The 22,989-nt window shown below is 43.2% G+C and overlaps 1 protein-coding gene across 2 annotated transcripts; it reads right to left on the bottom strand.

The window, feature by feature from the left end:
* Positions 1–17,559, bottom strand: LOC116942928 (uncharacterized). 2 transcript variants are annotated; one of them, XM_032955398.2, is made up of 10 exons: positions 16,139–17,558; positions 15,169–15,317; positions 10,250–10,396; positions 9,040–9,258; positions 7,742–8,269; positions 6,295–6,456; positions 5,687–5,926; positions 4,631–4,771; positions 3,322–3,688; positions 1–2,404 (listed from the first exon to the last, which is right to left on the bottom strand). In XM_032955398.2, the coding sequence occupies exons 1-10, from the start codon at positions 17,260–17,262 to the stop codon at positions 2,341–2,343; spliced, it is 3,141 nt and encodes a 1,046-aa protein (XP_032811289.2). In that variant the 5' UTR covers positions 17,263–17,558; the 3' UTR covers positions 1–2,340. The 2 variants fall into 2 exon arrangements, with proteins under 2 accessions (XP_032811289.2, XP_032811290.2); XM_032955399.2 differs by lacking the exon at positions 4,631–4,771 and having other exon boundaries at positions 16,139–17,559.
* Positions 17,560–22,989: the final 5,430 nt, after the last annotated feature.

Here is a 22,989-nt window from a genome sequence, read left to right as displayed (position 1 = left end):
AATGGTGAGTTGAATAAATTTATTGTAAGTTTAAACTCAAAATGTTTATTAAACAAAGGACAACATAAACCACGAACAATACCCCCACAGGTTGGCCAAGCGATTGTCACGCCCAAAATTAAAAAAATATATAAAAATGAATCTCAAATGCATTTAATGTACTGTTTATAAAATGGCATAGTATATAAATATCGCTAGATACGCCAACTTAAAATGTTCATTAAATGGCATTAACAATATCACCAGAACCATAATGAACCCGACAGCATCCAAAGCTCTGATTACGTTAACACAAAAAGTGCATAGACAATTCTCCCTGCCAGCCATGCTGCTCAAATAAACGAACTAAAATTGTGTTAAAGGGCATGACTACTGTTCAATAATTAAGGCAACATCTGCAGAATGTCTCGCGAGCCTTCCCTGAAATATTCCTTTGTAAAAATGCAAACTATGGTTTTTATCAGCAGGATACCTACTAGGCATGTTATGATTCATCTCCCGATTGGTTCAATGCATCGTCGCGATTAAGGCAGGGTTTGGGGGTTTGATTCAAGAATGGTTCCTTTGTTGTTGATTTTCTGCAATGTTTGCATTTTCATTACTTGTTTATTGCTGTTTGCTTGCTCCATTAATCGTATCCTTTACATATAATTTGCATACATTTCAATTGATTCAGGCAAGTGCAATTTTATGCATGCATCGTGGGAAAAATAACTCACTCTAATTGATATACTATATTGATAAATCATTGCATGCCAAGTTCCTACCAAGTCCACCATACCAGTGTATTTGATTGTCTTGGAAAGTGACCAAAGAACCTACCTCTAGCACAAGTTTGGTGAACAATTGGCCTGAGAAAGTTAAGCACGTCAAAAAAGATTGTACAGACGACCCTTCAAGGCTGCCATATAGTAGTAAGTGCTGCATGCAGGGCTTTTGGGTGCATTCACGCTATGCAATGTTTATCATTTGTAAAATATACGTACAAAACATATGCCACAAGTGCTTAGAGCAGAACCTAAACATTCCCCTCTGTAACAGGATTTAGTAACAGTCTTTCTAAATAAGTCAGTTAAGCATAACATTATGGCATGCAATGGAATTTGCTGGTGTTGAGTGCTATGTAGTGCAATATTAGTAGTATCATTGTGTAAACACCAGTGAAGGTTGTACCTTGTTGAAGCCACAGGCCACTGCATTTAACACACAAAGTTCCAACGGTAGGTGCTGAAAATTAATGAATATTGACATGACAAAATGATTATCCTCTTCGCAGAGCTGGTAAAATTTTTACTCTGTACCCATGTACTTGCAAAGCAAACGTTAATTAGCACAAATGAGTGGGAAACCGTACCAGTGAGCCACTTAAAATAGGTTTTTCCTAGCTGTCTGTCTTATATGACAATCTGTAACGTTCCATTTTCCTTCAAAATTACTCCAGTCCCATTTCAACAGCCACACAACACGTCCCCCAGACCCTCAACAAACACATACCACTTCTTCTACGAAAGCGTATCTGTAATGCCATCATTGGTTTATAACGGAAATATGAACCTATCCTCTACACATTTAACAAGACCTGCGTGCCCAGAATTTATTTGGGAACATTTATATATACTCCTGGCTTTAGCTTACAATAAATAGTCCTGAATAATATTAATCGGAAAAAAAACTAAGCTTATAAAATTGAAAAAGTATGACCTCTTTTCACAAGGTAGCTTATGCAAATTATACTTTGGATATGTGCATATATTAAAATACTAAACCTGCTACGATATCCAGTTCCATTCGTACATATATTCAAAAATCAATTACCGCGTGCACGCGAAGACTGAATAAAGGTTAGCAGACTGATTTTAGGCACAAAAAAGGTTAGCAAGTTACAAGAAAAAAACAAAAAGTACAACAGCGACTTTAAAATCCCTCCGAGTGCCATTTTGCAGGTGTGGTTGCAAAATACCACCACATACATTTTAAACCATTTCAAGCACGTGTGCACAAACACGCAAAGAAACTATGCACGTCTTCTTTGCAAAGCAAGGTGATTAATAAATGAATGCTTAAGTAGTGTACATGCATGTCAGTAAATTATGCACAGCTACAATGTGGTTCAAAAAAGTCAAACCTATCAACTTGAATAACATTTTTTTTATATAAAACAAGTCAAAACCCAATTATGTATGGGCATCCACATATTCAAGAGGTATATAATCTGAATATGGTGTCTGTAATTTGAGAAAGGTATGATAAATGGCACCAGTTAACACTCATAATCTCACATGCAGAACTCCTATAAGTCAATAGATATCTGTATATGCTGGGATTGCTACATATCCTTCATTAGTAGTTGACTCTGCATGAAGAATCCTTTAACACCCCGAAAGACCTTCGCATTTGTAGGGACCTGTAGGGGAGAAAAAACAAAGTAATGTCCAAAATTTCCATATCAAATGAATGATGCTTGATATTATTTCTGTCAATATCTACAAATTGAAGCTCGTGACGCCTAATAGTTTTGAAAGATGGAAATTTAAATTACCAGCACGTGTAGCATTTACAAAAAAGCAATTAAAAATGTTGACTTAAAACGTTCGTGACTGCAGGAATTCATATTCTTGGTTCTTTCGGTAAAGTCACGTAGATAGAAAACAAAAAATAAAAATAAATAAAATAAATTTTCAATACATAATTAAAATCATAATAAAAACAATAAAAATAGTAAAATAAAGTTAAAATAAAAAATATATTTTCCAAAAATTGAACTTAATTTTACTATTTTTGTTTTTATTATTATTTTATTTTAATTAGGACATATATTTTTAGTTTTCTATCTACATGACTTTCCCAAAAGAACCAAGAATATAGCAATTTAAAAGTCCCATGATTTGTAGCGAGTAAAAAGGGGGAGTTCTGCCACTAAGTCCATGAATGGTAATACAACCGATACTCATAATAATTCGTTGAATAAAACAGATTAAAAAACCTTCACAACCAATGCATTTCGGAACTGTGGGGGTCACTACAAGTTGCCTATGTCACATCAAACTATGTTTATGATTTTTAGAATTCATTGTAGCATGAGAAAACATTGCAAGCAGCATCAAGCAGACTTGCACAGGTCCCTTGTTCCTCTTTGTAAAGTTTTGTTTGCAGTGTTAGCCTAAATGTAATAAAGGTCATTTTCTTATAATTTGCATAAAGCGTAATTCTAATACCCACAATTCACTGCAAGTAACATGACCAAAAGAATGGCTGTTCATCGATGTAAAGTTAATTGTGCAATTAAACAGCATAACATTTAAGTACATGGTACATATTCACCTCTGAGTTGGCTGTGCCAACTTGCTGCGAGGCACCGCAGAACACGGCTGGGTGTTAGGGCTGGTCTTGCTTGCCGCCGGCTTAGGCAGCGCACTCTTGCCCAACGAGCTGGTGCTTGCCGCGCGGGTGCCACCAATCCTGTCGCCGGCTCCTACTCCCGACGACGGGGACCCGCTCGGAACGACCAGGCGGGAACGGGGTTTCGGGGTTCCAGGCGAGGGCACTTTGTGCGTGGTGGTACAACCGGTTGCGCCGCCCTGAGTAGTGCCGGGACTGCTCGACTGGGAGCTCGTCCGATAGCTCGCTCCGGACGCGGCGGGAGGTGGCGTCGTTTTGCACGGCAGACGCAGCCTCGCGATCGACGAGCCTGTGACATTATTACGGCACAAAGATGTCACTTCAAGAAAACGTCGTCCTTAACCCTTTCCGAGACATCTGCAAGTTGCAGGGTGGGTTCCAGTTCACCACCGAATCTCGAAACGTGCACGCGGCTCAGCGTTAATTTTATTTAGAGAGGCATAGCGCTGTTGTTTTTAAAGGCAATGCACTCACCGCATATAACTGTAGGCACACGACCGCATTCTACGATAGCTGACGCCAAACTGTGCCACACGTCCTCCCGCATGGCCTTGTGGGAGCCTCGGTACCGATAAAGTTACGTTATTTTTTCTTCCGGTTTCATTTTGATGATGTACACTTACGTCATCGGAACGGAATCGGAAGAAAAACCGATGACGTAAACGTATGTCATCGGAACGGGAAGGGGTAAAGCAGCACCTGCATTTTTTATGACGGTTCGAGTATTAAAGCTTATTACGATATTTTGCAACAATGTTCATTTGAGATACAACCCACAAAAATCAAATAGCTGTGTGCACTGGGCTGTCCCATGAGTTTGAAGCTTTGCTAATGAGAAAATAAAGACTTTAACATCGGTCGGGGGTTCAAAAATAGCACCATGGTGATGTCACTGCACTGACAATAAAATGTATGACAGCGATGTCACAGTGACATCACTCATGTTCCAAAATGACTGGCTTGACAGTAACTTTAAAGTGTTTTTATCTCATTAAATAAGCCCCAAGTTTCTGTCAGACGTTTAAATTAAGGACACTGCCTGGGAACGTTTCTTCAACTACTATTAGGTTAATTTTTGGATTGCCTGTTCCTCCAGTTTCTAGGCAATATGTTTTATATTTCGAACTATGCGATTTTACAAACAGCTATCATTGTTTTATGAGAAATATTGCTAAATGTGTCGTAACATGGGAGGATTAAACGTCAAAAGTTGCAAAACACGATGGGATACCTGTTTTGTTTTTACTGCGAAGAGACGCATCTGTAGCTGTATCCTGAAGATTGGACTCCAGGCTGAGGCTGTTTTTTACAACTGCAAGAGCCGGCCGCACGATAGTGCTGTTCAGGTTTGGCATGCTCACATGCATATCATCTATAAGGTGACATAGAATGGGAAAGGACAAATATAAAAATAAAACTGAAAAATAAAACTAATGTTATGCAGTTTTTGCACGAAATGAAAATCCTTTTTCTCTTTTGGATTGAATAGAAATTGTTGGCCTAGGAAGGCTCAAAGTTTTCAACAAGACACAAAAGTGACCTCTGAACTATCACGTTTTTAAAAGGTTCCCTACGCAAAGAAAAATGCAGTATAGCACATTTCATGTTTTCATGCCTGCAGGCATGTACATGCAACCTTTACATTTTATAACCCCACTTTAAATGCATCAACAAGCCAGAGCATTGTGCAACGGAGCGCAGACAAGTCAAGTTACCACACTCTTCGTTATGCAAAATAGTCAAAGCAGCTGCGATGGTGGGCAAACACAAGCCTATTTAAACTAACCAGATACCATATGGGCCAAAGAAGCAGTGTATCGAGCAGCACGTGCGAAATTGGTGCCCAGGAGAATGCAGAGATTGCGTGTTGTGTAACGAGGTCCCTGGGTGGTTCAGAGATCAGAGCGCTGAGCTGGCACCGCTGAGATCCTGGGTTCGAATCCAAGCATCTGCCTGTGTTTAAACCATGTTCTCAAGTGTGATGAGTTGACAATCCCAGCCCGGTCACCAAAGACTGCACAACCATCACGGTAAATTTGGTTCTATGATATATTTTAAATATTTGTTTGACTGCCATGCAACGAACATTAATCTATGTCGCAGGTCAGGTAGGAAAGTTCTGCCTCATGCTGTGTAGAGCAAAGGTCACTTGAAGGGCTATCGGAAGTACTTTTCGAACAAAGATGTTCACTGCCATGGGCTCCAACATGGAGGGCTGCACCACTTTGCGAGATCTGGATGATACGATGGTAAAAAAAAAAACATTTTAAGAGTGAGCATTGCATACTTGGGCTGGCATTGATTTGGCCGTGTCTCGGCGATCCCACTTTCGGCCTCTGTGCCTGTACGAGGCGCGACCGAGCAGGTGTGGAGGGACCGCTCGCTGCCCTTGGCTGCGGCGCCGGCTGCTTGTTCGTCGCAAGAGTGCGGGGCCTCGTTTCCGCTGCGCGAACCACGTTCGTGTTCGCCAGCCGGACATTTTGGCCTGGGCTAGTGACCGCTGGCAGCCCATTGGAGGCTGCAGGTGCTGGAAACACAAAACAATTACAATCTGAGAACGGTGTATTCACTGATGTCGTATTTTTTAACAGAGTTCAAAATTGTAAGCATGCCGATACCTGGCTTTGGTTAATGGCACAGATACTATTAGGGGTCCAGATAAGGCCATGGGTTATAGCTAGGAATATGTTCAGGACAAGCAGTTTGATTTACAACACGTATGTAGGTTAATTTCTAGCTTCAGATTGTTTTATAAGGACACTGTTTGATTAGGACTCAATGGAATGTGAAGGCATATTTACTAAGCCACTAATATACATAGAGAATATATCACTTTTTAAAAGCATGTAAAGATGTATATTTACGGCCTCTTGGGGTGTGAACAACCTCACGTACCCGTCGCCAGGCCTTTGACTTGACCTGCACCAGGCACATCTACTCGACGCTGCTGAGAGCCTTGGGGTACCGCTGTACCCCGCACCACCGCCTGGGGCTGAGAGAGACCAGAAGCCACCCTCCCTGGCTCCACCATTAAATGTCTGCTCCTCTGCTGCAAGCCTACAAACCACACACGCGAAATGCAGATTCAAATTTTCAATAACGCTTTACAGGGTGGAACGATGCATCGATTTACATTCTTTAGCTCGCGATACATTAACTGTATAGAGTGCATAAAAAGTGATGTTTTTGCATGTGTATGTTATATGAATTGAACTCGTGTCATCATTTGCAGCCAAGAGGCACCAACATTCACCACAATCGAATCATGACCCTAAATTGCAATAATTATACATCATCCTGGGATGAAATTGTATTGTGTCTGGTGCATAGCATACAGGGGAGCATGACACAAGTGGTTCACGCACTTTAGTATGAACCGGGTGATCCGAAATGAATTCCTGGCCACAGCTAAACATCAATGCAAAGTGATATCCGAACCGGTTTTGGGCACTCAATCTTAAGCAAACCCTCACTGACCAGCATGAAGTACAGTCAAATAACTAGCATGACAGGGGTGAGGGGGCCTTCATTCAGCAACGTATAGACAAAGCACTGTAAATCATTATTTATACGATAATTTTTTTCTCAAAACGTGTTTTTTTCTTCAAATATTACTTTCACGTCAATGTTGTACGTTTTTGATGCTGTACACTGTAGCATAAACGTGCATCCTGAAAATTTGTAAGTGAACACTTTAAAACATTATTCAACACTGCTTCCTTGATGCTTACGCAAGTTGCCAGGAGATTGTTTATCCACTTTGACTGCAAGCACTCATTAATGTCAGCTGTGATTTTCAGGATTCAACTTGCCCGAGATAACTTAATGCAAACATTAATGCATACTTAAATCCAAGTTAAATACATGTTTGTAATGCACAGCTTGTTCTATGCATATATATTTGTTCACACTCTTAATATATGTATAGTTTATTTTTAACAATTATATACATTCACGGTATAGTAAGTATACAATGAAAAGAGAAGGCACATCGTATTGCAATGCATAATTTTATTCGTGAAAGTGGCTCACTAGGCGAGTGGCAAAAATTCCACATTTGGTTGGGGATCAGTCTCCATAAGGAAACAACTGCTTGACAACTAAAGGCTGCTAATTTTTCTCAACCTAGATATATGGTGGGTTGAGTGATCACTTGCTACAATATAAACTCACGGCAACTGCTCTACTCTGATCTGTATTGCATGTTTTCATGATAATGTAGAATGGATACAGACACATACCCACATCCTTAGTTGTGAACATTCAAATTAGCCGCACTCGACCTTTGCGGTCTGTCAAAATTACATCACTGGGCAAACAAACGTAACTAGGCTTATGTTACCGTCTGTCCGGAGGCTTTGCGGTGCACGCAGACGCAAGGGCGGCTGAAGCCGGGACGCTTTGCTCGGGAGGTGGTCACTTGGGGATTCTCGCCGGCTTCCTCTCGAAGAATCGACATCGTCCGTGCAAGGCGAGAAAGGACCGCACGTGTCCTCTTCCTCCTCCCGGTCGCTGGAGGGGGTGAAGTCGTGAAGAAGTGGTGCTCGGAGTCGCCCTGGCGAATCTGCGGGCCCCGACACAGACGAGCCGTCCCCGTCCTGCCGCTCATCCGCCACACGAGGCCCACATGGCAGTGCCAGCGAAGCCGGCGGGTCTCCTGTTCGAGGGTCGGCGGTGGTCGCCCCCGACTGGAGGAAAACCTGGCACGAGGAGAGGTCTGCGGCAGCCTCTGCGAGCATGGTTGTCTCCAAACTGCAGATGCATGTTGTGTCAAAGCCGCACACCTGGATGCACTCCTTGAGAATGTCGGGAGAGTACATGGGCGGGGACATCTCATTGAGCGAGGACCCAAATTCTTGCTGTTGCAGCTCTGCAAGCAAAAGATAAGATGCATTTAATTCATAACCAGATAGGAATCCAATGGGACCAGGTGTCCCCTTTTTCAAGGGTCACCTGTGTTTAAAGAAATACAGCAACAACAGGAAATTCCAAATAGTAAAAAATGATATGCAAAAACACCATGTTAACATGTTTTTGAGGGTGGATGGAGGGCAGGTGTGACATAGCACGCACGAACCCGGCTGAACGCAGTGGGACGTGGGTCACGTGAGCACTGTACACTTGCCCACCCGCATGCCAGCCAAAACAACTTTTTTGAAAGACTTCCAAATAATTATTACATTACATATTAAACAAAAGAAAATGACTATCTCACCTGTTTAATAAATGACACCGATTTAGAACTTAATGTTGTTACGTGAGAAAACTAAGTTTCACTATATTTTTTGCACGACATGGGTAACTCCATGTCGCACACTTCCACAACAGCAAATCGATCAACGTACCTTACTGTTTAAGTTCAGGGCACACCCCCCATACACGCCTGAATAGAATTAACATTTTTGTTCAACCATTGAGCTCCAGATAATTTTATAACTTGGAATTTATATTGTTACACTGCCATACAATGATACTCTTGTGACATACCACAGGAATTTCAACATCAATTTTTTTAAAAGGACATGCTTAAATTATCAGACAATAAGCCATCGACCATGTACATACTGGCCCAGTGGTAAAAGCGTTGACTGCTGTATAACAGTTGCTCAAAATAGACGTAGAATCTCATAAAGTACTTACTCTGCTCCTTAAGCCAGACCATTAGTCGGAGTTCAGAGATGTTACTTGGGCGGGAATCCATACAAGAGTCATCACCATCCAGAATCTGGGTTCCGTTCATGAGGTGCGTCATTTTCAAAGGTGTTTCATAGTCTGGCCCCTTCAAGCTTTTAATCTCAGGGCTTCCGAATTTATTTAGCGGAGTGCTGTACCACCTCGTCACATGGTCCAAGTCACAATCTGTGAAAGAAAAGGAAAATATCAGCTCCACCGAAAGCCATTTTGCCATCATTAAAAAATACCTGAAGCAGTCTATATTCTTTAGTGATAACCAAGTGGAGTAGAAAAATCTCAAAGATAAGCATAGTGCAGAATCGAGGTAAAAACCAGATGAAAAGGTGTTATCACACATTTCATTGCGATGTGATCATTTTCGTTGTTTCTTATCCTCAGCTGCTCCCACTGTCTGGAACTCCCATTCTTTATCTCCTGTACCTCCGACTCCATAACTATTATAGTTCAAACTAGAGGTCTTCATTTCCTCGACAAGCTATCACTCATCACTTTTATCAGCTGCTTTCCCACTTGTACTGTTTAAGACTTTTCTACCAATAAATGTGTATGGAAAATGCAAACCATTCACTCCTGTCACCAAATGAGTGCATAATATTGCCTGATATTCTTGAATATACTTTACTTTCTTATTCAAATGTAACCTTTACAAACCTATACAGTACATTTAAACAGTAAATGCATAGGCCACAATTACAAACTGCATTGTGACTTGCAATATACACTGGAATAGCAACAATCAGCCAACCTCTTTGGTTGGAGTGACGGCATCATTCATCACCACCAGGTGCGGTGATGCAAACCTAATCTGGAACTTTAGATTTATAAAACTCCGAAACCTGCTATACTGCAAGGTGGCCATGGAACAGCAATACCATCTCAGATGCGTACAATTCCTCAGGGTAATCAATTTCCTTCTGCATTAACATAAATGCTTAAGAAACATTTAGCAAAACACCCCAAAGTAGAACCCTCCTGAAAAACATTATGAGCCTCATTGCAGCTTTCCTGGATAAATAACATTCTTATTGAAACTCAAGATCTATCTAAATGCAGACTGTAAAGACGAGCAGCTGCATCCCACAGTGTTCTCTGAAACTCGACGCCACTTTAGCCTCAGTCAATACTGCAAAGCCATCAGCACGTATGACCCCATTACCATCCACAGCGGCTCGCTGGTGTCGCCCCAGTTGCGGCGCGGAAGATGGCAAGGTGAGGTTAGCTCCTTTGGGGCTCTCGCCGCCACAACCCACCATGGTGTACTGTCGATTACAGCCGCTCACTCGGTGCATCCTATTTCTGCCCCCTGCAAAACATGGTCAGGAAACAAAACAACACTGTTACGGCCGTGAAACTCACGTGTCGTTCCATTGCTTATCCGGCGTGTTCCCAATAAGTGCACGCCTTACGCCATCGGGCAAAAATGTTTTTAACCAATATACCCAAGGGGGCACACGTTGGGGACAATTTACATCCTTTTGTTTACGTTTCTCAACGGACAGCTGGACTGCTCCATTTTGTATAAATATACAGAGCAAAGCCCGAGGGAAGAAAGAGGAAAAAAAACATAGGCACGCGAGCGTAAATTATCCAGCAGGCAAAAACGTGTTATGGAACTTTCAGCATCGCTCGCTTCTCTATCAAGCACAGGAAACACACCGTGAAATTAGAGGAAAAGCACAACCAACTTAAAAACAACACGCAACTTATTTGTTTTAATATATCATTCTGGCACCAATTCTTTTCACTATTAATATAAATTGTGCATGTAATGTATTAGCTACAACAAGAACCACACATATAAAACACAATTAAAGTTCGGGGGGGGGGGGGGTGGGGCTGGAGGGGGGTGAAAAAAAAACATTGCCTAAAAATCCCTGAACTCGCAAACTGATCGTGCCGGTTCCTGTCTGAATGCTCGTGTGATATGGCTGTAGGGTTTTGAAATGCAGGTGTATGGGCTTGGCAGGTAGCCTGCGATTTAGCTAAATCCCCTGCAGGAAATCTATGACTGTCCCGCCGTGGATGAATCTGAGTTGGGCGTATTGCGTGTCACTCACCTTTTGTATGCGTGTGTACAGTAGACTCAAACTGGTCGAACCAAAAGACAATTACAAACAATACATTATGTATAGCCATTTGTAAACACCAGGTTTAGTACTTAAGACACCACTGGACACATTGGTATTGTATGACTAATCACACACCATGTGTAGGATTCCATGTACGTAGCTGTGAAAGTCTCAAGGTGTATCAAGACTTGTGGATTTTCAGGAGAGTCCTGCATTGAAATATTTGGCACATTCCTTTATGAGAAGCGTTTTAGCATGTCAGAACAAACCAGAGTACCCAAAGAAAACCCACACAACTAAGGGAATGAAGCTGAAAGATTTACTCCAACAGGTTCACAAACATATCTCTACTGCCATCTTATCACACAGCTCAGCAGGTTTTAGAGTTTATAGAATCTATAGGATGCACTGACCCCTGCTTCCAATGTACTGGATAAGGGTCATGCACCACCCTGCACACCCGGTAAATATTTCAGATAATAGGATTTTCAAATAAGGTTGCACGCACAGAGACACCAAGGCAACATTTATAAGGAGTAGGTTTTTATTGGCAATTATATATCATGTAATAGTTTGTAGTGTCTATGTGGCTTCAGACACTTATTATCGATTATAGAAATTACAATCTTGATGTGCACTCGCACACCAAGCTTGCCGACAGGAATTTACATTAGATAATGCTCATCATCTCAGCAGCTCTTCGACAGGCTACTCCATTGGATTCCAGTTCTGAGCAATTCGACACATCCGTTCGGAGAATGCCACTGGCGAGCTACTGGAGAAGATTTGCGCCAACCTAAGTCTTCCGCTGACGTCAAATCTTTTTTGCCTGCCTACTGTCTGTCTATCTATCATCACGGCACCCACTGTGGGCCAATATGCCATGCAAGGATGTGTCAGCAGAGTCAATGTGGTGTGAGGAGTGGCTCATCATCAACAAGGAACCAATTCCCCGTGGTGGACGACGCTACGATCCGCCCACCGTGACTGGGCCCTGCTCAACAGGTTCTGAACTGGCCAAGGCCTGTGTGCATCAAGCCTGCACAGGTGGGGCCGATATGACAACCTGAACTGTAGCTGTGGTACAAGACAAGAGGATGACGTATTGTTTAAGAACTGTCCGCTAACCAAGCTTAGCGGGTTTGAGGCACAGTGCATTCTGCAAATGATGCATCCGTGGCCTGGCTCGGCACAAATGCACACGCGAAATTTAACCACCAAACTTGTCAGAGCCTGTCCAAGCTAGTAGCCATAGCTCAGACAAGTAAAAGAAGATGCAGCTCTACAATTGCTTGCGCATGCCACTTCTGGGGGAAGGGCCTCCGCTAGAGGGAGCTCTGGGGAGCCCCTCTAGAGGGGATTTGGCCTACTCTTTCACACTGGCCAGACATATTGGAAAAGGTGGCAGTACCCACTTTACCCCACCACACGTGACCTGCTGATTGACTGGTGTACCCATTTTTGCACTGCCATCTACCTGGTCAACATGAAGCCCAAGCCAACAACACCTGGTATTCCCAGGGAGTCTCCAATTCAAGTACTAATCAGGCTGAACTCTGATTAGTTTCCACGTTTTGACATGATCGGGTGCATTCAGGGTGATTTCACCATATACAAAAGTGGATCAAATTGAATGCATTCAGCTTCAGTTGATGCATGAACGAGGTAGATGTTGATTTCATGATAATATTAACGCTGCTTGCAACAACTTAAAAGCTGTGCAAGATGCTATGTACCCACATCTGCCAATCACTGAAAAGTTTGTATTAACATATCTTCATAAACATACAAGGTTATTAGTAGGGCTACCACGATATAATAGTTAATTGTACATGATAAGCTCCACAATTTAAAAAAAATCTGTTTTTTAAATATTGCTAAATCCTGATTACCGTTGCTCATTGTGTTTTTTTTTATATTTTGCGATTGAAAAAATATGAAATGCCAAAAACTATTCAAGTTGTAAATAACAGATATCCATTTAATGACCACTTTGTAAAATGTTTTCTGGAGTCATTGACAGCATGGTGGTTAACGTGATATCGTCATCTTCGTCATTTAATTAACTACTTAATTGTTCCTTGCATGGCTGACAGCACTGCCTTGTAAGCATTATAAATTGTAACTTTCCAACGTTTAGAAGACTTATGGCAGGTTGTACTGAACTGCAGTTAAATAACTTAAGTAATTTCTGTGTGTCCTGGAAATACAGAAAAGCATAGATATTATAGAATAAAAAGTAAAATTACAATAATAAAGTAGTGGAATATTGATACGGCAATAATCCTCAATTATTAAATTTATATCGTATCTGCCATAACGTAAAAAACGTTATTGCTGTATCGTGCAAGCATAGTTATGACTTTCAATCATTCAGTGAAACAAGTGGCATGCATAACTGCTGTCACTGACCTTCCACAGCTTAGGCCAAGCTGTATATAAAAGGAACACTGTAGAACTGCCTACAAGACAGCAAGAACATGGGACGGGGCCACGGACCTAATCGGTCACGGCACAATGGGGCTCTGCTGCGCTTCCACTACGGCTGCCAAATTCCAGAAACTGCTCACGTCCCGTGGCCCCCTTTGACCATTTAGCTGAAACAAGAGTTTTGTGTCGCGTGTTTGTGCCAGCACAATACATTGCCTTTTATGATCATGCTATAGCAGTGATGGCCACAATATCTATTCACCAGTGTTCCCTTCTGTGCCACAATGGCAGTTTCGTACCATATAATAAGCACTGTATATTGTGGATGAAATGTAAAATAAGGTTAAATTGCAAGAGGGAAACAAATGGGAAATTGTGTGATGTGTATATAATGTGTGCAAATATACAGCCATGTTTGTATGGTTGAGAGTCCTTTGTCAATCCACTGCTGGATGAAAGGTCATCCTACGCCGTGTCGGTTACGTGGGTTATGTGACCAAATTTCCCCACGTGGGTGAGTGCGGATGGTGAAGGGAAGGCCTCTTTCAGGTATCCCTTTCCACTGATGTTAGCTTTGGCTGGAAATCAAATCTAGGTTAGTGCATTGTGCATTGTAGCACAATGCACTAACCACTGCATCACCACGTTACTCACTCCACAGTCCTGCTACCGTTTTAAACTATCGTATATCCTGCAATTCCCCTTATGTCACTTAGAGTGGGTCCCAAATGTGCTAAACGAATCTCAAAACCATACAGCACACTAAAGTGGTATCCCAGTGCTGATATCAAAATTCACATTGATTCTTCGCCATATTTACAATGGGACATTTCACTTGACATGCATAAGAGGTTGATAATGACATTATGCAAGAAAACGATATGCTCGTATCATCTGTCAATACGCTTTTCCTTGAAGCCAAGAACACTGACTATAGGTGAAGAGCAGAGTAAGCAGGGATGAAAATCTTATGAGTGCTGTGGGTAGAGGTGGCAGAGTAAATTTGATCACAGGCAGGTACCCCTAAAGATTATTTGAGTCATGGCAGATTAAACCAACATATATAGTCCGTCTTTAATCACCAGCCAAGCCTGTAGACTACAGATTCTTGGCGCACTACCCTCTGTATCTCCTTGCTCATTGCTGCAGGTGCCCTCTAAAATTATTTGAGCAATGGCACTTGCCACCTTAATTTAGGGGTTATAAAAAAAATGTTATTTTTAATTTAGTCTATTTATAATCACCAGACAACCCAGAAGACTTACATATTCACGTCGCAGCAGCTCCTGCATCTTCTTGCTCTTTAAATCTGCAAGTGATCCCTATAATAACTTCAGCCCTGGTTCTGCGACCTTAAACCTAGAGGCTATGAAATGTATTTTTGTACAGCCAAGTCTTCTTCTTAATCTTCTGCTATTGTTCCATATGAAATAAGAATATATTGCCGAGTCTGTATGATGGTGTGATATGAGTCTTAAGACTAAAGACTCATACCACACGACCATACACATCTCCTTGCCCTTAGTTCGAGGGTTGCTCGATTGTGGGGCAAGTGGGTAAGTGCTGCACCCCATACCAAGCATTGTGCTGCTGAGGCGCGACATGAGGGACCGGCGAGCCGCCTCGATCTCGGGGCTCGGGTTGTCCAGGACTCGACGGCTCCACTCGTACCAGCTCGGCGTCGTCCCGTCAGGGGTGCTGCACTGGCGAGAAGACGTGTACAGCCTGCGGGCAGGAAGGAGCGCACCGAAAGAGAAGGGGGGAAAAAAATCAATAAGCTTGGGGTGGGATTGTGGTGGGCGCTGGAAGGTTATCTGGAGACATCAAAACCAAACAGTTTACGTTTTCCCTGGCAGCATTAAACAAACCAGCTAATGCATTCTGCAAACTCAAAAAAGGTCTGAAAGGATGACGGATGGGAGAGTGCCAACTGCTAAGTGGATGAGAAAAAAATAGCTATTGATGTAAAAAGTGCACTAATGACCCCAGATTAGTGCAGGTTGAAGGAAATTACTTGATAAACTTTGCATCATTGATGATACTGATATTACTTAATGATAGCACCAAGGCTTATATATACTGGCTTACTTAACCTAAAATTATCTATGTGGAAAATGGGCTCTGTTAATAATTAACAGTTGCTTTTATGGGCACATTCCCCAGTAAGGAAAACAGCTATACCTAAGCAGCTTAGACATGTTTTCATTATTATTAAACTGCTGCACTTGTTATTGTTAGCCTGAAAATGTACCGCATAAAAGATGAGTCGGATAACTTCGCAGGAACGAAGCAGACAGGAAACAGGCATGGGTCAGCAACGTGCAGGCAAACCAAGACATTTAAATCTGGTAAAAAAATGAAACCTCGTTCTAAATCCATGATTCACAGACGTTCTGAGTGGGCGAGGTAACCTTACATAAAATACAGTAAAAAAATAACACATGCATAACAACAGTATAGTGTTACACAGTGTAACGAAAAGTACTGGATAACCATGATGTTACACATTGTGAAGCAGCCAGAAGAGACAAGCAATTTGCACTTGCCAGCTCTCATCTTGCCAACGTACGCACTCTTCAAGATCAACTAAGGCCACGGTATTCAGGGTTCCCTCGCCGTGTCCTCCCGGCTCCCTTAAGGTCTCCTCCACTCGAACTGAACTTGGTGGCTGGGGGCCTGGGAAAGTGGCGTGGCCATCCGACGAGACGGCATGGACTTGCCGGTGAGAAGAAACCTGGAGGTCTGAGGACACACGACGGTCAGTGGGAACGGAATGATGGCGCGAAGACACGTGGAGGTGCGAGGGCATGGGATGAAGGTCCGAGGACACGGGGTGAAGGTCTGAGGACACGTGAAGGTCCGAGGAAATGGTATGCAGGTTCGGGGACACTTGGCGATCTGAGGGCACATGGAGATCCGGCGAAATGGGATGAAGATCCGAAGACAACTGGAGATCCGAGGCCACCTGAAAGTTTGATGACACGGGATAATGATCCGAAGGCCCAAATTGTTGTTGTTGTAGCTGTTGCTGACGGTGTCGACGGTGGTGACGATGGTGCTGGTGGTGATGACGGTGGTGGAGGCGTCCCGACCCTGCATCAGACATCACGGTCTGGAGGTCCGAAGAGGGACTTTGGAGGCCCGAGGACATCGGCGACGTGGGCGACGTGGGCGACATCGGTGACATCGGCGACAGTGGCTGAAAGTCCGCGCAACCACGGCACGGCGGCCCTAGCAACGGAGACGTTAATCCGGCGGGGTCCAGCGAACCTCTGTGCTCTTCAGCATTTGGTTGTTGCTGCTGTTGCTGCTGCTGCTGGTGGAGGAGCTGGAAGTCGAGGAGTTGTCGATGGTCGTCGCTCATCTGCCGCCTTTTCGCGCCCGTCCTCCTCGCCCGGCGCAGCTGCTCGTTCTGCCGCTCGAGCTTCCTCACGAGCTCCTGCAGCTGGGCCACTTCGGGCGAGTCTCCCCTGCGCTGCGCAGATGCCGCAAGCCGCTGCCGACGGCCGCCGCCGCCGTCGTGGTCGTCACCGTCGTCGTCATCGCCGCCACCGCCGCCATCGACGCTGTTGCCGTTGCTGCTGTTCACCACCACCACCGTCGTCGCCGTCGTCATCGTCGAGGCATCCTCCGTCTCCTCCCCCCCCATCATCACCACCACGTCCACCATGGCGAGCAAACAAAAACGCCTGGTCCACCCAGTTGCACGGGTCGACTAGCGCGCTCCGGGTTAAGTTACGAATCACGCAGAGCGAGTGTACCTCCGTATTTGCACGCACGCGCACAGAAAATTCCAGTTGCGGCGAGAGAGACTGGCGCGGCCAAAATGTACGGCGGTCGTAGAAAACTTTATCCCATAGACCTCCTCCTCGGACGCCGAAACGCCTCATCCTCCACCCTAAATCAGTGGCGCGCCTAGGAGCCCTGACGTCAGCGCGCGCGCCGTGACGTCCGTGCGCGGTGACGTCACGACGCACACGTCGCCCCCAACACACAGCGCCCCACACCCCCTCTCGTGTTGCTAAGCGACGCGTAACGCTGCTGGGGTTGATTTTATTTTTCCGCTTGCACCATCAATGACGATTTCGATTAACATTTATCGTACAGACGTGACAGCTGTACGTGCTGGTGTTGTCCGACACAATGTTTGTTTATTGGGTCGGACAACAATTTCACACCATTCGTCGATGACACCGTGGCCGAAAAAGAAGAAAAAAGACATGATAAACGACGTTTCGGGCAATGACCCTTATAGCATATTGACGTTTTTTTTGTTGTTAACTGCGTGTGCACCACTGCCAACGCAGCAGCACAAAATGCTTGTCAATAACCCTCCACCACCCGACAGGATTGTCAAGCCCACACAAATAATTATTCAAACGTGCCAATCAATGTACTCTATTGATCAAATCCTGACCAATAACACTTCTCACCGGTGGCTTAAGATTTTCACGGCAAATATTGTTTGCAAAGTGACAATCCAATTGTTGGGTGATGCGAGGGGTTAATGTCAAGAAAGTTGTCGTAAAGCTATCGCGTGGCCTAACCCAACAAATATGAATCTTATTGGTTACGAAAACCCACAAAATTCACCGTCATCAACAAACCATGGACAATCCACTTTCCGTGCTCCGGCCACCTCTCTCGGTGCTGAGATGGAACGTTCCACCTTGCACCGTCACATGAGCTGTTTTCATCGCCCCATCTCCTAGCTGTAATGTACTCTCAGTCGTGTTCTATTCCTTGGCTGCCACTCTTATTTTTCTTGGCCATCTGCCATCGTCCTTCTAGCCGTGACATGTCCTGTCCAAGCCCACTTTTTTTTAAGTTTGACTTGTAATTGACGTCCTCATGCTCTCTAATCCACGTGTTTTTCCCCTTTTTGTCTCAAGATGTAATTCCAGGTAAACAGATCTATGCTACTTTACGCCCTGTTCAGTCTTGTTGTTAAAAACGATGTTTCTGAGTATATCTCATAGCAGGTAGTATGCACTGATTTTGGTATTCTAATTCCTCTTTTTGTCTCTCGATGTAATTCCAGGAAGCATATGTGTGCTTCTTTACACACTGCTCAGTCTTGATGTTAATAATAACCATGTTTCCTAGCATATTTCATGAGTAGTACGCACTGATTTCGGTATTCTAATGCCTTATGCACTTATGTGGGCACATCGGTATGTTACTTATTGTAAAGTTCAGCTTTCCAAATTTACTCCAACCTGCCTTTGTCTGCTTATTTATGTCATCATTCTTACTTCGCTCCACCTGCAGTCACTCTGGAAGACAATTAAAATAGTTTAGAGAATTGTTCCGTGAATGTTTGTACATGACCTTTGCTTCGCTCATATTTAAAACATTTATCCGGAGCACACCTGTAAAGTAGTGCGTTGTTCATCAGCTCATTAATATTTGTTTAAGAATGCCAAATCTGGACCAATTTCACCTTCATATAGCCTCATCAGTAGAGGTTTGTCTGTTAAGTCAATGCTGCTTGGTTATTATGTACAGAACAACCATTTGTCAATTCCCTGCTGGATGAAGATCTCCCCACGCTGGGGTTCTTTGACCATACTTCACCACGCTTGTCAGTGCAATGTTGGTGAAAAAGGTAGGGGGGGGGGACGTGGTCGTCCCTGACCAGATAAAATTTCACTCGCCACGAATGCCAGCGATGGCAGTGTGAAATAAACTCTAACACAATGGGGCCCGCGGTGACTTGTACCAGTAAAGCCCCCTGCTGGGTTGCTTTGTAATAACAGGAAACAATGATGAGATAGGAGAGACTTGATTTGAATAAAGCTGTCAAATGTGTATGATTTATTCGGTGATGCCACTGCGTTGGCAGAGGTGCAGAAACACAAATAACAAACCAACTCAACACATTTGTCAATAACACTGTGGCCTTAAAAGGGAAAAAATGTAAGTAGCCCTTCTGCATAGCACGTCCTCTGAATAATCGTGTCAACGGACTCCTCTACTTACGAACACTCGACTTATGAACTTTTAGAGACACGAACAAAGCAGACCTTAAACACGGTAGGACCAACACCTCGGCTGTGGCAGATCATTGTTATGATTCAGTAAGCTCACATGACATTGACTTTTCCAAGACAGAGGTTCTTTGTAAGCCATCTGGCTACCACGAGAGATTCGTTCATGAGGCTATCCACATATACAAGCACAGAGACAATTTCAACCGAGAAGATGGATTCTGGCTTAGCAATCAATGGAAGGATGTAATAAACCACTTCAGGTCTTAATTGATTGTTCACGCTTACGGTGTCTTTCAGACAGCATACATTAATTTTTCGTCTCCCCCCTCCTCTTTTCAGAACATAGATGGACTAGTCCTTCTAAATAAACTGACAAATCGCTGCGCGTGGCGCTGACGTTTTTTTTAATAAATAAATACATCGTCTAAAAATAAATAAATTAATGCAAACAGAAACACATGATGACGACCATTTGTGTTATGGTCGAAACGTCGTGAGAATGTTTTATTGTTTTATATATTTTATTATTTTATTGTTTCCCTTCAACGTGATTTTACCGAAAGAGCTAAGAATACGAACAAACCTGTCCGTATGCCCAGTTTGCCTGTTCGGATGGAGAGTCGTAAGTTCAACCGCAGCGCAATAGATGGAGGGAGTGGCATCTACATCTGTGGAACAGGAATAACTAGTGGAATCTACATCTACAGGATATTATACAACTTTTAAAGCCATTCCCCGTGTTTAGTGTGCATGCCGTACATGTTTGGAATCGACAGGTGTAAAGTTGGACTTACGAAAAAATCCACTTGTGGACAGATCTCTGGAACGTATAAGAATAGGTTTTATTCTTTCTGGCAATAAAACAGGTGTCAAGATGTTTAAACACCAAACTGAATCATGTCTGCATTAACCACATACACTTGTGGTGAACATGCCAACAAAAAATATATGCTCTGATAGTATGTGCATTGTCTTTGAAACTGATTGGTCCAAACCAGAGACAGCTTTCATTCGAGCCTAGTCTCAAACAGTGTTAGACTCTGGAACCTAACTCGTTCGTAAATAGAGGAGTCCCTTATGTGCTGTGGTATGAAGAGTATTTATGTGCTATGAAGAAGGGCCACTGCCTAAAACGTCGCCTATTATATATTTCCTGTGAAAGCAATTGACCAATGTGCACGCATTGAAGTAGTGGAATGAACTCAAGTTTATATTGTTTAACCAGGTGATAACTCGAGACCAGGGCAGTCTAATTTGCAAGGGACCTGGGTGCTCACACGAAGCAGTGCTGATGATCTATAAAGATGATGAAGCTGGTACACAGCTGAAAGTCACGGGATCACTACTAATATATGTACGTGACTGAATAGATAGCAGCTGATGGAGATAATGAAGTGATGAAGATACTGATGCTAATTGACAGTAATAATGACGATGATACATACACATCATGATAATGACTCGTGATACAGTCATGATAATGACAGATCCACATGAAATAAAACTTTGATTAGCTTTCATGATGGTGGTGGTGATGATGATGATGAATAACTAGACGTGCCAAAATAACAGGACGCATGGCTTGGTCAGCAAGTCGAGGCATGCCTCCGCGATGTTCTGGTGGCATATTGGTGACTAACACCATGACGCATTACCATGTTAATTTCATTTCCTTGGGCTATAACATACAGTATTTGCCAACACTATAGACAGGTAAGTTGGTGTTATGTATACATTCCAAATTCTCAACTGGGTTACATATAGCAACATCACTCCCTACTCGCAGACAATATCCCTCTGTAGAACATAGCATCATCATGATAACCCAGCGCTATAAAAACGGTAGAAATACCAAATGTAGTAAAGTTGTTATTGCTACTCTACCCTCCACTCTACGGTTGTAAGACTATGGTAACTGTTGCGTCTCAACAGCAAAAAGTACTTAAGTTTCATTCCCGCCTTTCTGCGTGAAGTGTGTATGTCCCCCCCCCCCCCCCCTGTTCTACATGGGTTTCCTCCGGGTTCTCTGGTTGCCTTCCAATGCTCAAACATTTCCCGCAAAAATACTTACTTGAGATTATACGTAGCAATATTCCCCTCTACTGAGAAAACTTGGCAGGGCCCTCCTGAAAAAAAGGCCTTGAGATCAAGTTAGGCCTTCCTGGACAGACAAGCATACTAATTGTAACGCCACCACACATTCCAGTTTGGTCAGGACAGTCCCGGTTTCATTACGAGGTTCTCGGTGTCCTGAAAAACTTGAAAAAGTCCGAATTTTGACCCTGGTTTAAATATATCTGGCATGACTCAAGAGAAGGCTAAATACGGTTCTGGTGGTTGAGTGGGCATGGCTATGCAAAAGTAGGCTGATGAGATGTCGAGGGGGCTGCTAGCTCACACGTATCCCGGTAAAGCCTACCAGAAATTTTGGAATCTTTACTCTGTCATCACTTGCAGTGAGATTTCTCGTGAAACTTTTCTTTTTACATTCTCCTGGAGCGTGACCCACACAACGGTGGATGGGGTCATGCAGAGATGTCTGACATTCCATGGTCACTGTATACCTAGAGAGTGGAGGATTTTTTTAAAGTGGGTTAATGATTAAAACGAAAATACATGTTCAACTATTATGTAACATGCACATTCACCCTTAAAAAAACAGATAGAGTAGTTATATTAGCTGCATATTAGACATACCATAATACATCGGTATATAACGTACATGAATACAATAATAAATATAGGCCAAGGCACATTTTTGAAACTTTCAATAGCTTTGATTGTGTAGCCTATACAAGAATAGCAACAGCATCCTCATAAAAAGTGAGAATAAAAACGGACATGTTTGCATTTCCCTGGAGTAATGTAGTTTCATCCAGATGGTGCCCTTCTAACTTAGCAAAGGCACACGCATTTCTGTATATATGCAAAGTTTCGAGTTAGCACGTGGAGCTGAAGTCTTCTTTACTGTTCTGAGACAGTGGTGGACATTCCACATTCCCAAGATGGGGAGCTTGGGTGTTTTTTTTACGTTATCAATCCCCCGCAGAACGAAGGCCTCTCCAGCTCCGTGTCCGCCATGGGGGTTGTCTGATTATACTTAGCAAACCTGTCAACCCATTCTAAGTGCCAACTTATTACAGACCAATACAGACCTTATTGATCACCCCGTGCCCTTATAAATCTCAACGTTCATCCTACAAAGTCCCATCACAAGGGAGAAACACAAAAACGTGGTTTTTAAAACTAAATTCCCCTATACAAGAATACGGGTAACCGGTATGACTTAGGAAGGACGTACTGTACCGTATAAATTATATTATACATGCAGCAACAATTTACATGGTACGATTACGACTGGTTCACATATCTCGACGTGCAATGCTTAAGAGCAGCCAGCGAGT

Source organism: Petromyzon marinus, chromosome 16, assembly GCF_048934315.1.
Source record: "Petromyzon marinus isolate PM22_M1 ecotype Great Lakes invasive population chromosome 16, UKy_Petmar_22M1.pri1.0, whole genome shotgun sequence".
NCBI classification, from domain to species: domain Eukaryota; kingdom Metazoa; phylum Chordata; class Hyperoartia; order Petromyzontiformes; family Petromyzontidae; genus Petromyzon; species Petromyzon marinus.
This window is presented reverse-complemented; position numbering and strand designations above follow the sequence as displayed.